This window comes from Zeus faber (assembly GCF_960531495.2).
Source record: "Zeus faber genome assembly, chromosome: 1".
NCBI lineage: Eukaryota > Metazoa > Chordata > Actinopteri > Zeiformes > Zeidae > Zeus > Zeus faber.
Window position 1 is genome coordinate 36,938,067 of NC_137193.1, and position 15,754 is coordinate 36,953,820.

General features: G+C 42.2%; 1 protein-coding gene across 1 annotated transcript; it reads right to left on the reverse strand.

Moving 5' to 3' along the window:
* Positions 1 to 7,662: 7,662 nt before the first annotated feature.
* On the reverse strand, positions 7,663 to 15,494 carry sgcb (sarcoglycan, beta (dystrophin-associated glycoprotein)). Its single transcript, XM_079999117.1, has 6 exons — positions 15,387 to 15,494; positions 13,275 to 13,484; positions 11,485 to 11,670; positions 10,656 to 10,847; positions 10,422 to 10,553; positions 7,663 to 9,297 (listed from the first exon to the last, which is right to left on the reverse strand). Exons 1-6 carry the CDS (start codon positions 15,396 to 15,398, stop codon positions 9,097 to 9,099), a joined length of 933 nt encoding a protein of 310 aa, XP_079855243.1. The 5' UTR covers positions 15,399 to 15,494; the 3' UTR covers positions 7,663 to 9,096.
* Between the last annotated feature and the right edge of the window lie 260 nt (positions 15,495 to 15,754).

Sequence of the window (15,754 nt, forward strand, 5' to 3'; positions counted from 1 at the left end):
TTCATGTCACGGCCAGAACCGAAATTAGGGGCAGGGCACCGGGCTTCAGGCTCCAGATCTGTCCAGCCCATGGAGCTAGCTTCCATGGGTTGGTCCCCTTGTGCTCTTTTAATTCTGGCTGGTTTATGATGTTTGTCTCCCTCAGCTTGTTCTTGGGTGACCGTGGATTGTGTGATCTTATCATCACTGTCACTGGACTGAGAGGAATTAGAGTCTTCTGATGCTTGACCTTGATAAGGCCATGCCTCTTGTGGAGAAAACCTGCCTTTGGTCTGTTCCTCAAAATTAACACTCTCTTTAGGATACGGTCCGGTGCTCTCTGGTTTAGTGTCATGCATGAGCTGTGCATTCTGGACAACATCAGCTCTTTCTCCTTCATCTCTCTCTGGGTTTACAGTGTATTGTGTTGGCTCGTTGCTTGCATCGGAACTACAGCTGGACCTATCAGAATGCCTCCGATTTTTTGAAGAGGGGAAAACATTCTGATTTGAATGATTAATGGAACTAAAGATACTACTGGACCTTGCTGAACCACTTTGAATTGAATCTGTGAATTCAAAGTTCTCTCCACTCTCGCTCCATTGATCCTGGTCCCTCAAGCTTGAATCGTTACAATTCGTAAAGGGTTCCAATGAAAGTCTCACAACCTCACTCTGGCCGTCAATAGAAATTTGAGGCACATCTACAGGTTGGATTGAACGGGAATTAGTGTTCTTCTGAAATGGGTCACTGACTAGTTCAGATAACGGAGGTTGCCAAGGATCTTTCTGGGTAATTTTCTCCTCTTTCTGTTCGTCATCAGAGTGTGAAGATGAGCTTCCCTTGTACTCCACCTCATCAGGATCTGGAATGTGCTCAAACTCTGTGGTGTTGGTTGGGTCTATAGTGGTTTCCTCTATGCTCACATTAGCCTCCAAACTGTGTGAACTCAATTTGCTCTTGCTCCCCGATTCCCCAGATTTAGTCTTAGTCTTTTCAGACTGGTGCCTTGCATTAGTTGCCTCCAAATCCACCACTGCATTTTCATTTATGTTTTCCTGATTCCCTCTGGCCACCGTGTCATAATACAGCGTGCTGCTCTGTTCCCTAAGGTCCACGGTGCTGAGGGTCACTCTGCGTTCCCTGTTGGATACTACCTCCTCTGGCTCTCCGTCATCGCAGTAGGCCTCATTCTCATACGGTCTCTGTCCGGTGGAGGAGGCAGAGTTGGGGGAGGGGACTTTTGTCTTGGTACAGACTTTCCCCCAGAGAAAATCAATAAGAGGTCTAGAGACGACACCAAGGACAAATGCTACAAGGAAAGTAATAAGGACAGACAGACACACAGCCAGAGTAAGGTCAGAGTTCTGCTTCCCTGCTTTGCTGGCCCAGTGAATGCCTTTTGGCATTACCGGTTGGCTGCTTCTGGGTAAACTCCTGAGAGTTCTGTTTTTCTTCTTTATCTCACTACGAAGCTGCAGGTTGAAAACAGACACAACTTCTTGATGCTGTGACTCAGACACACACACATACAGTCCTGCATCTTTCTCTGTGATGTCGGTCAGCAGCAGTCCAGCCTGCCATTGCTCAACAGACACTTCACCTTTCGGCGTCCACCATGTTGAATCTACAAAACATAACAATGAAGTACAGTTAGAATGGCAATGAACTAGAGATGCCTCGATTCCACTTTTTCACTGCTGATCCTGATTCAGACTCCTAAACTTTAAGTATTGACTGAGAGGGGTCATTTACCAGATCCATTTCTGTTACTGAACTGTACAGACTTAGTTTGGGGTCATGAAATCATAATGGTTGACATTCAATAAATTTGTTATCCATTATACATTTCTAACATGATAACTAACATGCAAAAAAAGTTGAAATTCAAGTACTTTCTATATCTGACATGTTTATTTTCTATGCATCCATTTAAAAATGCACATGACAAACAAAGCTCATTGTTTATTTATCTTTTGATCGTGATTATGTAAATATAAAATATGCATCTGAATATGGATTTTATTTATTTATTTATTTATTATTTTATTATAGATTCATTATTTTGGTCAAATTATTATATCATTAAACATGTAAGGATATGACTGATCAGCATGTAGGTGTGTTCTTGGGCAGGCGACAGGTCACAGTACCTCGTAAAGCAGGGCAGGGCAGCAGGATGCTCGAACCCCGCTCGAGCGTCACATTGTGGTGGGTCGCGGCCTGGCCCCAGGTGCCATCGCAGGGCCACTCCTGGTCCTCCAGCTGGAGCAGGTCCCTCCCTGCCAGGGCAGATGGCGAGGCACACACCACCCCCCAGGACCGCTGGCCTCCGTTAGTGTCCAACACCATCCACCTCCTGACACTCCACATCCCACAGTCACAGTGCCATGCGTTTCCGCCTGCCTGGACCTCAACACCAAGGCCACGCAGTGCCAGGAAGGTGCTGGGAGGGAGGGTGGTCAACCTGTTGAAGCTCAGGTCGAGGACCTAGGTGGAGGACACGAGGAGATGAAATGCTACAGCATATCTTACCACCATACTGTATATTTATTGATCGCTAATGCGAAACTGCTAGATCAGAGACTTTTTCACATCATGGACCATCAGTTTGACCCACATTAGGCCACAGACCCCATTTGATCAGATTTAGACTATTTTTATTGATACATATGATTAGGACCTATACTCTATTTAAGGAGATAACAGAGAAAGTAGGATCTAAACAGTCGTTATTGGACATTCTCTAACGGTGCTCACGTCTTGAGAATTAAATGACAGTGAGGCTTAACTAATAATCATTTTGCTGGGGACTTGTTGCAACCTCTTGAAGGACCTTGGGAGTCCCCGGACCCACATTGAGAACTAGATCATTATGTTGATATTATTAAGTCCTGATTTTAGCTAACAAATAGATTTAGAAGGGACGACACTGTCATATTCAAAAGTTTCAGATTTCTTTTCCTTTTTTCCATTTCCTTCTAGAGTTATATTCTAAAGACCAGGACAAAATGTGCTCATGATGCAATATTACTATTGCTACTGTGATGTGAACGTTTTTTGTTTATTTTTAAAATTAACTAAAGAATACAAAGTAGTATGTCATAAAAACCAGTAATGGGATGAAACCCCACCCCTCTAGCAGTCTGGGTGTTACCGTGAGGCTGGCCAGATGCCTGAAGGCTTGCGGGTGGATGCTGCGGATGAGGTTGTGCTGCAGGTGGAGCTCCTGCAGCTGCTGCAGGTCGCTCAGCTCGTCCGCTCCTAACGTAGAGATGCGGTTGTAGGAAAGATGCAGAACCTGCAGCGAGCCACTTCCCTGCAGCCCTGACAGCACAGACAGAAAGAGTGTTTATTGAGAATATGAAGATAAAGACCTGGAGCAGGTGATGGAGGAACCTTTGACCCGTTGAGTTTTACTGGCTGCTGGGGCTGAATCTTCACTGTGCAGATGTTCTTAACGAAGTAAAAACACCTTTAACGTTGATCGAAATCTTTGAAAGGATTGAAGACAAATAAAATATATATATTTTTTATTAGAGCTGTTAGAATTAATTTAGGCTGAAAATGGCAAATATATTGCACAAGAACATTTCAAAATTATACTAGAAACTGGAGGTCATATGACCCAAGCTGATTAGTGTAAGAGATTGGGAAATGTTTTTGGGAAAAGCCACATTAAGCTGCATTTTCCCAGGGTGGCAATAGACTATACTTTTGGACCATATTTAAGATTTTTTATTAACTTCAAATTTGCAACAGAGGATCAACGCATGTCGCCCTATGATCTCATTGACGTCTCATGACGCCCATTATTCTTAAGAACTTGTGGTATGTAGGTTATAGGTCATAGATTAAGTTCATATTAAGATATTTGTTTAATGTGATGCCAAAATCTGGACTTTGTTCAATTACTTCCCATATTTCTTGAGTTTTTTCAGAAACACAAATACAGCAAATACACAAATACACAATATTTTTTATTAACGGTGAATATGTTTTTGTCTCATTAAACCATTTCACATTAAGCCTTTTATTATGTCCCCTATAAACCCAGAGCTGCCACCACTGCACTGCTTGCTCCGCTTCACTGAATCCTTGTAGTGTGAATAAGTCTTCAATAGCTGCAGAGCATTTTGCAGAACGGTGATTTCTAAATCATGTCATACTCAGGCCTTTCTCTCCCTCTCCCTCTCTCTCTCTCTCCTTTCTCTCTCTTTCTCTCTCTCTCGCTCTCTCTCTGTGACATAACATGCAATATACATACAATAATCTAAATGCAGTCTCATTTATCGGAGTGGCTCTGGAGATCCAGGACTGAGACACCGATATGGAACAGCGACGCTCTGGCCATCAGCAGCACGCACACACTCTCCAAAAATCTAGGAGAGTTCACCTGAGTAGATGTCACTGAAAAAAAGGTAAAACTAAGCAGAAAGATTTAGTATCTTTAGTAGAAGGATCAAAGGATGAACTGGAGCACGCAGATAAACCCAGGAATATATACAGTATATACAGTATAATATTTTTTTCAGGTTTCAGGTTTTCCCTCTCTTGTTAAAGGGACACACCTTAGTGTCCGGTGGAATTTGAGAAGCAACGCCTGGCGCCTGGTAATTTACTCAGCGCACTGTGCCACTATCTAAGGGGGTTTAATAATTTCTGAATGGAGCAATGTACTAAAGATAATTACTGCCATAACTGTACTGTACGCCCTCTTGTTTGCCTGCCCAGTTCTGTTCTGATGGAGTGCAAATAAGTAATAAAGAAAACAAACATCGTAGACACCCACACCCACACAACTCATGGACTCATTAAGCAAGAATCAGAAAGTCCTAAAACAAACAACAAACAAGTCTCATCCTGGTTCATCAGAGGAATTAAACATTTTCTGGAAGGTCCATGAACTGGAGTCACTGGAAGAATTACTTTGAGCTTTTATTTCAGTAAAAAAAAAAAAGTACAACTCTTACTCTTCTTACTCTAATCAAAGTAAGAGTGTCACAGATATACACTCAACAGATATATACTTAAGTAGAAGTATAGAAGTACTTCCCATTAAGTACATTTAGGTATTAAAAGTAAAAGTATTAGTCATATCCAGTGTTCTGATATGATAGAGCCTATAATACTTCATAAAGTACTACTGTAGTACTTATGTGTTGTAAGCGGAGTCATAGGCATTACAAGGATGTGGAGCAGTTTGATAGACCCTGCCTCTGGTTTTGATTTATATATACTGTGTATATATCTATATATATATATATATATATATATATATATATATATATATATATATATATATATATATATATATATAGATATATATACATACAGTGAATATAAATCCTGATAAAAAAAAAAAGAAAGAAACTGTAACCTAAAGTAGTGACGAAAAAAAGTACAGTAAAAAGTCATAGTCTCCGAGTACAGATACTTTACTACAGTAACAAAGTACTTGTACTGTGTAACTTTCCTCCTCTGGTGTGTGTCACCACTGAACAGGCAGATCCCTGAGAGTGTGTGAGTGACTCACCCGTGGGGAGCTGCAGCAACTGGTTCCTCTCAGCAGAGAGCAGCTGGAGGGCGGGGGCCCAGGACACACAGCCCTGTTGGCCACGGGACGGGGGTCTGAGCCTCCGCCGAGGGGGTCTGGGCCTCCAGGTCCCCTCCACGCAGAGGGACAGGCGTGTGATGCTGTTGCTCCCCAGCCAGACCCTCCTGAGGTGGAGGTTGGGGCGGAGCAGTATGAGGGACCGGAGCAGGTTGTGGGTCAGATCCAGCTGGGGGGCCGCCACCGTCTGGATGGTGGCGGGGGCGAGCGCCAGGCCGGCGGAGGAGCAGTTCACCAGGACGCCCTCTTGGCAGCAGCAGGGCGGGGGGCACCCAGGTGAGCCTGGGGACCCCTGGAGCGACTCCTGGAGCAGCATCACCACAAGCAGGGACACCACAGTGGACCACACCACCGCCATGGCACAGTGCTGGAGGACCAGGGGTCGGGGGGCGTACTCTGAGCCTTTACTGACGTGGAATTACAAATACACTGTCCCTAATTACTCAAGGGAAAGTGAAAGTCACACATTGACTTTTCTACTGAAGTAAAGAACTTGCTGTTAAATGTACTTAAAATATTAAAAGTAAGAATAATTCTCTTGTCTTGTCTGTATTATATATTGTCTATAATACAGGAGTACGCAATCTGATTGGTTCAGTGGATTATTTCCCATTATTTTTTACTTTGTCTTTCTTTGATATATACGGTATACACAGTAAATCCTGATAAAAAAAAAAACTAAACAAAAGTAACACCTGTTAGAAATGTAGTGGATTTGCGTAAAAACTCTAAAGTCTCGGAAACTGAATCTACTTCAGAACAAACACTGTAATTACAGTACTGTATTGTACATACAGTACTGTACTTACAGTGTTTGTTCTGAAGTAGACTCAAAATAAAGGAAATTTACAATATGTGAATTATGAAATTAATTGAAATTACCTTGGTCCAATTTCTAAATCTGAAGGCAGAGCTCTTGCTTACGCCCCGTTCTTCCTCCTCTTCGTCTCCGTCTCTGTATATCGACAAAGACGCCGTCTCGTATCAATCTGATCAAAGTCCTGATCAGCACATTCCACAGGACCATGGCGTCTCACGTCGACTCCTTCAATCATTCACATGGCGGGTTAATGTCTCACAGGGACACTTCTCTGACAACCTGGGATCCTGGAAAACAAGCTTGGAAGTGTGCTGGACCATAACCAGTAGATATGAACCATGTCACTCTATTTAGAACTTGTAAAAATAAAAAGTTAAGATCAATATCTTCAACAGTTTCAGTTTCATACACGTGGTGTACACTGATCTGCCATAACATTACGACCACTGACAGGTGAAGTGAATAACATTGATCATCTCGTTCCAATGGCACTTCTCAAGGGGTGGGATATATTGGGCAGCAAGTGAACAGTCAGTTCTTGAAGATGATGCGTTGGAAGCAGTAAAAAAGGGCAAGCGTAAGGATCTGAGCAACTTTGACAAGGGCCAAATTGTGATGGCTAGACAACTGGGTCAGAGCATCTCCAAAACAGCAGCTCTTGTGGGCTGTTCCCAGTATGCAGTGGTTAGTACCGACCAAAATTGATCCAAGGAAGGACAACCGTTGAACTGGCAACAGGGTCACGGGCGCCTAAGGCTCAATGATGCGTGTGGGGAGCGAAGTCTAGCCTGTCTGGTCCTGTCCCACAGAAGAGCTACTGTAGCACAAATTGCTGAAAAGGTTAATGCTGCTATGATGAAAGGTGTCAGAACACACAGTGCATCACAGCTTGCTGTGTATAGGGCTGTGTAGCTGCAGACCTGCTTCTGCTGCTAACGTCTTGGTGCCAGATACCACACTACACCTTCAGAGGTCTTGTGGAGTCCATGCCTCGACGGGTCAGAGCTGTTTTGGTGGCACAAGGGGGAGCTACACAAAACTAATGGTGGTTTTAATGTTGTGGCAGATCTGTGTACTGTATATAGACTGGAAGGAAGTCTGTCCTGGAAAATCATCCCCCACATGGAACACTGTCCTAGAAAACAGTTCTCTAATTGGAATATGGTCCTTGAAAACTGTCCCTAACCTGGAAAACTGACTAGAACAAAACAAAATGGGTATAAATAAATGACATTAAATGACAAGGGTAGATATTAAAAACATGTTTTTATTTAAATAAAACACAGAATTTTCCGTCACTTGTTAAACAGAAGTTTGTGACTTTAAACAGGTTTTAAGTTCTGTTTTCAGTTCAAATAATTCATTTGATTGCATGACATGAATGTCAGGAGAATTTTTACTTAAAACCTTCCTGTGATAAAACAGTTAACCCACTGCACAGATAAATACAAATATAATCTCAGGCTCCGGCTCTGACTCAGGGTATTGCACTCAGGTGTTCAGTCTCCAAACTTCAACCAAGACACTGTTTAATTGTCGTGGATGTTAAATATGAAATCAAACATTGTGCAATTAAAAAACAAACACTGCAAAACCACAGTGTAAAACACTGCAACGCCGTCCCTCATGAATCCGTTGGCACGTTAACATTCAAGGTTTAATAACACTGGACGGCAGAGAGCTTCGTTCATCTAAACCAGAGGTCTCAACACAAACTACCGGGGGGGCTGTATTTTTATTTATTTTTTTTACTGTGCATTATTGAATTTCCGAATAATACACACCGAATTAAATTGTCCCGCAGGCCGGGTGTGGTAGTTGAGAACCCTGGTCTAAATCATCCAACCTTTGCATGTATGACTTTCATTAAATAATAATCTCTGCAGAGTCCCACACTTCATTAGAGCTCCTTGCTCATAAAATAAATCAGAGAACTGACAAATAACATGTAAATAAACATTCTGAATTATAACACTGCACGGTAAGCAACAAAAGTGACTTTCAGCTGTATCCACACCAGCATTACACAGGAAAAATAAGACGTATAGATATCTATATATCTATACATACTACAGAACTTTAACATGGTGTCTTTGGCAAAGTGGAGATGGTTTAATGTAACAAATGGCATTAAATTAGGAAATAAGCATCTGCAGATATTCAAGCACATTCACCTCTGAACTGTTTCACTGAACCAGGGTCCGACACAAATGGCTTGCCATGGCTGACAAAATGGTTGCCAAAATTGATCAATTAATAATTGAGGGATAATAAACCTATATAATTATAGATCAATCAATAAATCAATGCTTCAGGATAACTCCTTTTCTTTCAGTTTCTAAATACACAGAGGTAAACTGCGCTTCCTTTTTACATATTAAAAGGGATTGACAACAGGGCAAACAGACAGCACAAGATGATTGACCCAAAGCTGGTTACCCGGGACAACTGGGCAAGCGTTATTGTCGGAACCTGTGAACAGTTAAGAGTTGGACTGCTAGTTTGGGCTCAATAGAACATAATGATTGACAGGGAACCATTTTTTCTCCATCATATTCTTCTTACTTGCTTTGGAAAAGCAAAAAGTATTTTCTTTAATCTGTGCTGTGTTTTCCTGCGGCTGCTGGGATTGGTGTTGCCGGATTCGTTTTCAGTCTGGTACCACTGTATGTTCTGGCTGCTCCTAGTGAGCCGTGCCGCAGGGGTTGTCCGAGGTCTGGCAGCCCATGTTGGGGTACTTGACCTGGATACGGAACAGCGTCCCGTCAGCGCACATGCACAGCTTGTACCTCTCCAGACCCTCGTCGAAGTACACGTCACCCGCAGAGTTGGGGATGCGTGTGGTGTTGAACATGACAGAGCCGTTCAGCACGATGCTGTTCTCCTGCAGAGGAAGAGTCCTTGTTCAAACATCTGGTATTACTAGAACTCTGAGCTTTTTACCAGAGCACAAGTACGAATACCCTGACACTAAATGACTTTAGTGAAAGAGAAAGTACCACATTAACATTATATCATATATAAAAGTACGTTAAATAATGTACTTATGGGTACAGTGGCACAGTCCTGGATTCAATTCCCAACTAGGACACTGGTGGCACCGTGCTCCAGTGGGTTATCTCCCAATAAGGGGCCTTTCTGTGTGGAGTTTGCGTGTTCTCCCCGTGCTCACATGGGGTTTCCTCCATGTAACATCAGTAAGGACCCCGACCAAAAACATGCCCAACATCATCGTCTGACCAGCGATGGGCATTTGCAACTGGTCGTGTTGCTGTATGCTGCCCACTGCTCCTGGGTGCCCCCCGGAGGAAGGACAAGCCAGGATGGGTCAAAAGGAGAGATCTCCTTTCACCGGCCACCATTTGAAGCATGTGTATGTGTGTATGTGTTGGGCGCCGTCACCACATGAGTGCATGTGTTGTGGTGTGTGTGCCGTGGACAAATAAAGATTCTTCTTCTTCTCCTTGCTCTGAATTTAAGTTTTACGTTTTGAACTTAAAGTACTTGTCATGTCATACGGCATAAAGTACTATGAACCTATTTTTCTACAGATGATGGTCATGCAGATCCTGATTACAATTTACAATAAAATAGTTCAGGCGATGTAATTCTAATACTAATTTACAAATATATACAAATATAAATTCAAATCCTGATAAAACATACTACATTTAAAGATGGCTACTGTAAAAGAAGTTTGTTTGCATGCACATACTTCTATGTTTGTGGTACCTTTTTGAACAGTATCTGCACCAAGCAACACAGGTGCATCGGGCTAGAAAATGTAGATGACACAATCTTGACCACGTTATTCCATTGTACTACGCATTACAGTCAAAGATTTTGATGCCAATTACTCGGTTGACTGCCAATGGTAGAAAAATAAGTCTTTAAGTTGAAAAATACTGGAGTGAATACTGGAGACGGAGCCCTCGTACATTACATTGTGTTCTGGAATTAGACAGATTGTCAGGTGACATGACATCACGGTGCCGCAGCTCGACTCACCGCTCTGAGCTCGATGTTTCCTCCGGTCTTGAACTCAACCGTGCGGCCCATGATGTTGACCCCCTCGTTGCCGCGGATGATGGCCTTGCTGTCGCCTTTGATGTTCAGGTCGGCCGAGGCATTGCTGGTGATCTGCAAACGGGAAGAGTCACGTCACACACCCTCCCACTTCCTGCACCGACCCCCGACGCTCGTTTCAAACACAGACGAGGGTCCTCGGACCGCAGTACGTGCCCTTTCTGTGGAGGCTTTCTTCACGCGCAGAACCTTCACCCCTTTGGGAAGCTGGAACTCGTGGTTTTCAAAGTCGGTGCTGAAAAAGGTGGTTTGGGTGCGAGGGTCAGTGAAGGAGATGCCCACGTCGCTGACGATGGAGGTCTTGTCTTTCTCCACACTCAGCTTGGTGCTGCCTTGTTGGAACACCACCTGGAGGAGGGTGCATGAGGCTGTTTGTCATTCTAGGAAGTCAACGCTAGGGCTGTCATGATCATCACATTTAAATTAAAAAAATCAGCAGGCTATATTTCTTATATTTCTAATGTACTGTAGTTATATACTGAGGAATTTTAACATCATATCCCTTGTGATTGCCTTGGATTAAATTAAGTATCTTTATAAAGACTCTTTCTGTTTTGTCAAACACTATGTAACTTTCGTTTTCAAAAACTGCTATGCTGCTGCTGAGTTTGTTATAATTATAATGTTTTCTCATTGCTGAGCAAGTATGAAGTGAAGTGAATACATGAAGTGAATATAATAGTAATATAAAACGGGAGATTCAACTTGAATCTAAGTATTAACATTTTCTACGTAAGTAATTAACCACCACTACATAAAATTATATTGAATTTGTTTGTGACAAAGCTTTTTTTGTTTTTTCTGGTCGGAAAGCAAAGGCTTTAGATGATGTAACATCCAAAGCTCAAATACTACCGATGACACTATAATCCAAAATTCTCAATAAATCTCTTTGGGTTCAGTATAGAAACCACAAAACAGAACACCAAACTTGCACCGGATTAAAATGAGCTACATGGATTTCCCTTCTCTAGTTTATTCTCACAGGATTGCCATTTCCGGTGATGACCAGGTCCTGGTCCTTCCGGCCCCCGATGGTGCTTTTGTGCAGCGGGTAAACCGTTCCCATGTCGGCTTTCTGCTTGAAGCGCAGCAGGCCGCTCTCGTGGAACTCCATGCTGTCGCAGCCGTTGGGGCCGATGCGGATCACCGTCCATATGACCAGGGTAATCTGAGAGGAGGGAAGCAGGGCACAGCATTACCACACCTACCATACCAAACAACACCTAATTTCCTTGTTTTTGGTGCTTTGGGCTAAGTGTGCCAGTTTACTCATGATGAAAAACAACTTTGAGGTGTGCTTAGAACAAGAAAACTACAAAAATCTTTTGGAGTTCAAGCACAGAGAGAAAACCAGTTCTCACCAGTTCACCAGCAGTTTGCAGTGTTGGTCTCTAAAGAGGTTGTTGGTCAGAAAGGCAGCTGTTACAGGTGTTCTCAACCTTTACGTCCCCGGGAACCGACATGCAACTTCATTTTTATCAAAATAACAATTAATTAAAAGTCAAGGTTCTCAACTCATTTTGAACTATAATCTTGAAGTTGCAAAATTATATTTTCATTCATTTCTTGTTATTGTTTCTGGTATTAGGCCTTTTCAGAAAAAGCTTGAAAGGATAAAATAACCCAAAATAACCAACGATATTAAAGGTCCCATATTATACTCCTTTTCAATAAGTTAATATAGTTCCATGAGTTCCCCAAAACATGTCTCAAGTTTTTTGCTGAAAAACCACTCAGGTTGTGAATTTTAGCCATTTTAGAATGCCTCTATACCCCCCCCTGTTCTCGACAGGCTGTTTCTGTGTCTGCAGCTTTAAATGCAAATGAGCTGCTACTTTTCACGGCCTACTTCAGAACTGGTTGTGGCTCTAGCCGTGGCTCCTTGATACCATGATTACGGTGAGCGTTTACCTACCCCCCATGAAAACAAGCGATATGGTATATACAGGAGTTCAACCGCACATATTTGATCTAGGGATGTGCGCGATTAGTAGATTAAACGTTGCTACCCTCGCTAGTCTGCACGACAAATACTAGTCGGTTAAGGGTATTATTATTTTATTAATGTAAACATTAATGTGTAATGTTCATAATTCATGGTGCAATGTGCCACACATTTCAGCGGCATTTAAAATATAATTTTGTTATTAAAGAATGTGAAATCAAATCCGTCATGTTAAATACTCTTATGGAGCGTGTACCGGTGCCTACCAGTACTTCTCACAAGCTGTTCTGCCCTCAAGTGGACATATTGTAAAATATATCATATTTTATTGAGTTGAAGCGCACTTTTTCTTTAAATTACTAAAACGCACAAGCTGCGAGCTCTGGCTTGAGCTGTGGCTCAAGCGTGGCGCACCTTCCCAAAGGTTATTTCTTAAGCAGTGGGTGGAGTTACTTAGATGGGGGGTGGTCTCATCCTCATGAGGCCCCAAATGACGTAGGAAGGAGAGGCAAATCTGAATGCCTTGTTCAATCACATGTTTTCTGAATCAGGCAATTACAATTTGCCTTGGTTAATGCCGCTACAGTGTGAGCCTTCTGTTTAGTGTCAGAGCATATCGTGTCCCTAGTGGGTGCTACTTCCAGGTTACTGCATCATCTGGGTTAGAGTTGAGAGGTTGAGAGCAAGAGTTCGGAACAAATGTGTCCCCATAGCAATATGTCTGGTCTTTAATTTTGCGCGTCATTGACGAGATAACACACACACACACACACACACACACACACACACACAGTGTGTAGCGGTGTAGGCTGAGTAGCTATACTCACGATGAGGTTGATGAGGGCGAGCAGGAAGAGCAGGATGATGATGCAGACGGCCATGTTGCCCTTGCGTCCTCTCAGACCTGTCTTGTGGAGACGCTCCTCCTCGATGGGAATATAACCTGCTTTGAAATTGCTGTTGTGCTCCTTGTTGATGGTGCGTCTCTCCACCGCCTTCTCTCGCATCGACTTCTTCACCGGACCGTTGGAACTCTCCTGGAAAACAGGAAAATAAGAAATAAAGTCCATGGCTGTGTTTGAATCTGATCAAATGTTAATGTCAAATGTTACTGTATCACTGTTCTGGGTCACTGCATACTGTGCTTTATTGCTGCTCTGTTCGGTGTTACCGTATTGCTGCGCTGTACTGTACTGTATACTGTGCTGTATATCTCACACACACTACCTCACTTTATTCACATGCCCTTTTATGCACATATCTGTATATACATAATAGCCTATCCCAGATACATAAGTCTGTTCTCTTTATTCATATTTTATACCCCCACTCTCCATTACCTTTGAGTTCTTATTGTATTTTATTTTATTCTATAGTATTCTACTTACTGCATTACGTTTTAGGAATCAGTTAGTCAGTCAAATATAAATTTTTAGCTAGCCATTGTGCTCAGTCTAGAATATATTGTGCATAATTACCGGGAGCGTTGCATTGACATTTCACTGCATATATTTATGAAAGCATGTATATGTATGTGACTAATAAACCTCTTGAATCTTGAATGTGCTTGAACCAACAAGCATATCCTGATTTTAGTTGAGTTGTCCTTGTCTCTTATTTTATTCATTATATATTGTTCTTTATACTTGAATTGCTTGGATATTTTGTTTATCTGAATTATTACTCCTTCACTTTTATTATGTTGGTTTTATTAGTATTGTGAAGTATTATTAATAATATAAAACAATCTCTCAAATCAGATACAACATTGTGTTGTTTTTAACATGCACCAACAGCAATAGAACGATAAGTTGAATTTCAAAAGACAGACTTTGCCATACAAATTCAAGCACAAGTTCACATTGTAATGCTGCATTCATGCTGTGTGGGAATTCATGTTAAATGCCCGTTGGTCATAACGGCAACTTGGAAGTGTTGACACTGTTTGACCTCGGCCAAACTTGTATTTCAACATGATGGAGATCTGCCGGAAACTTTTATTTTTTGTCTTTTATTAACTATTGCCAAGTCTATCTGTTACAACTTCTTACACTGAACAAAAATACACTAAATGTCAGCACTGAGCAGGGCAAGTTATCTTGACATATATCATTATATAAAATAAAGTATAATTAAATTATTATTATTACTAAATAAGTGCTGGATCATAGGCAGACCTGTTCACACATGGGAGAGTCTTTATTCATCTCACAGCCTATGTATAGTCTGTAAGATAAATGTGAAGAACATAGGTTATTTAAATGAAATTGTTTACTTTTATCCGGGCTAATAAACCGCGTTTTTCCAGGCCCGGAGGCTGTTGTGAGCACAAAGCTACACTCCCAGTTCCCCAGTAGTATTTACGGTTTGACAGCTGAGCTAACGGCATTTCCAAGTGCGAACCTCGAAATGCTCATCCCACCCACAGGGCTTAAATGCGGCAATAATAAGAACGTTCGCCCCTTTGCATCCTGGACAAACACGACGCCACTTGAACCGAAACACAACACTGTGCGTGCGTCAAAAGCGGACCTGCCGCCGGTACATTGTGAGGCATCTGTGTATTGGTGGTTATATCAGACTTGCGTGTCGTAGACTCGTTCGGTGGAATGCGTGAACGCGTCCGACTGTCGGCGTCTAAAAATAACTAGTTCACATTTCAGCTGCCTCCTTACCACCATTTAAACACATCGAGCCCCGTTTAACACCGCAACACAACTCCGTCACTTATATTTCCCCTTAAAACTGCGTACAGCGATAAGTGTGGTGTTTAATACCGCGCTGACAGCAAGGCCCTGACTGCTCGTTTTCGTGTGTTTTTTGCGTGTACAATGTAAGCTGCTTTTAAGCAAATGCGATTGTTTTTTTTTTCTACAATTACAGAGAAATCACAATATATATATATATGTATATATATATAAATCTTATCCAGGACAGACCTGCTCCGCCATCTTGCTCCTCTGTGTGTTGCGGCTGCTGGTGGAACGAACCACTTTTCACCAGACACGGGGCAGAAGAATCCTAAGGGTTATTTTAACACATAATAGCTATATAACATGTTGTACTGTAGAAACATAAAATATATGGGACTGTACGGAGGATACTTTTTATTATTTACCCGTTTTCTGTTATTGTTATTTAAGGGGCGGCTATGTTTTTTGGGGAGGATGGTACACTCCGCTTGTGAACAGCCAATAGCGGAGCGAAGCAGCGCGACCCCAAAATAACACGCACGCCCATTCATATTTTCCACAGGGGGCGTGTCGGGTCAGACTACAGACCATAATATGAGCTAATTACTGTATTT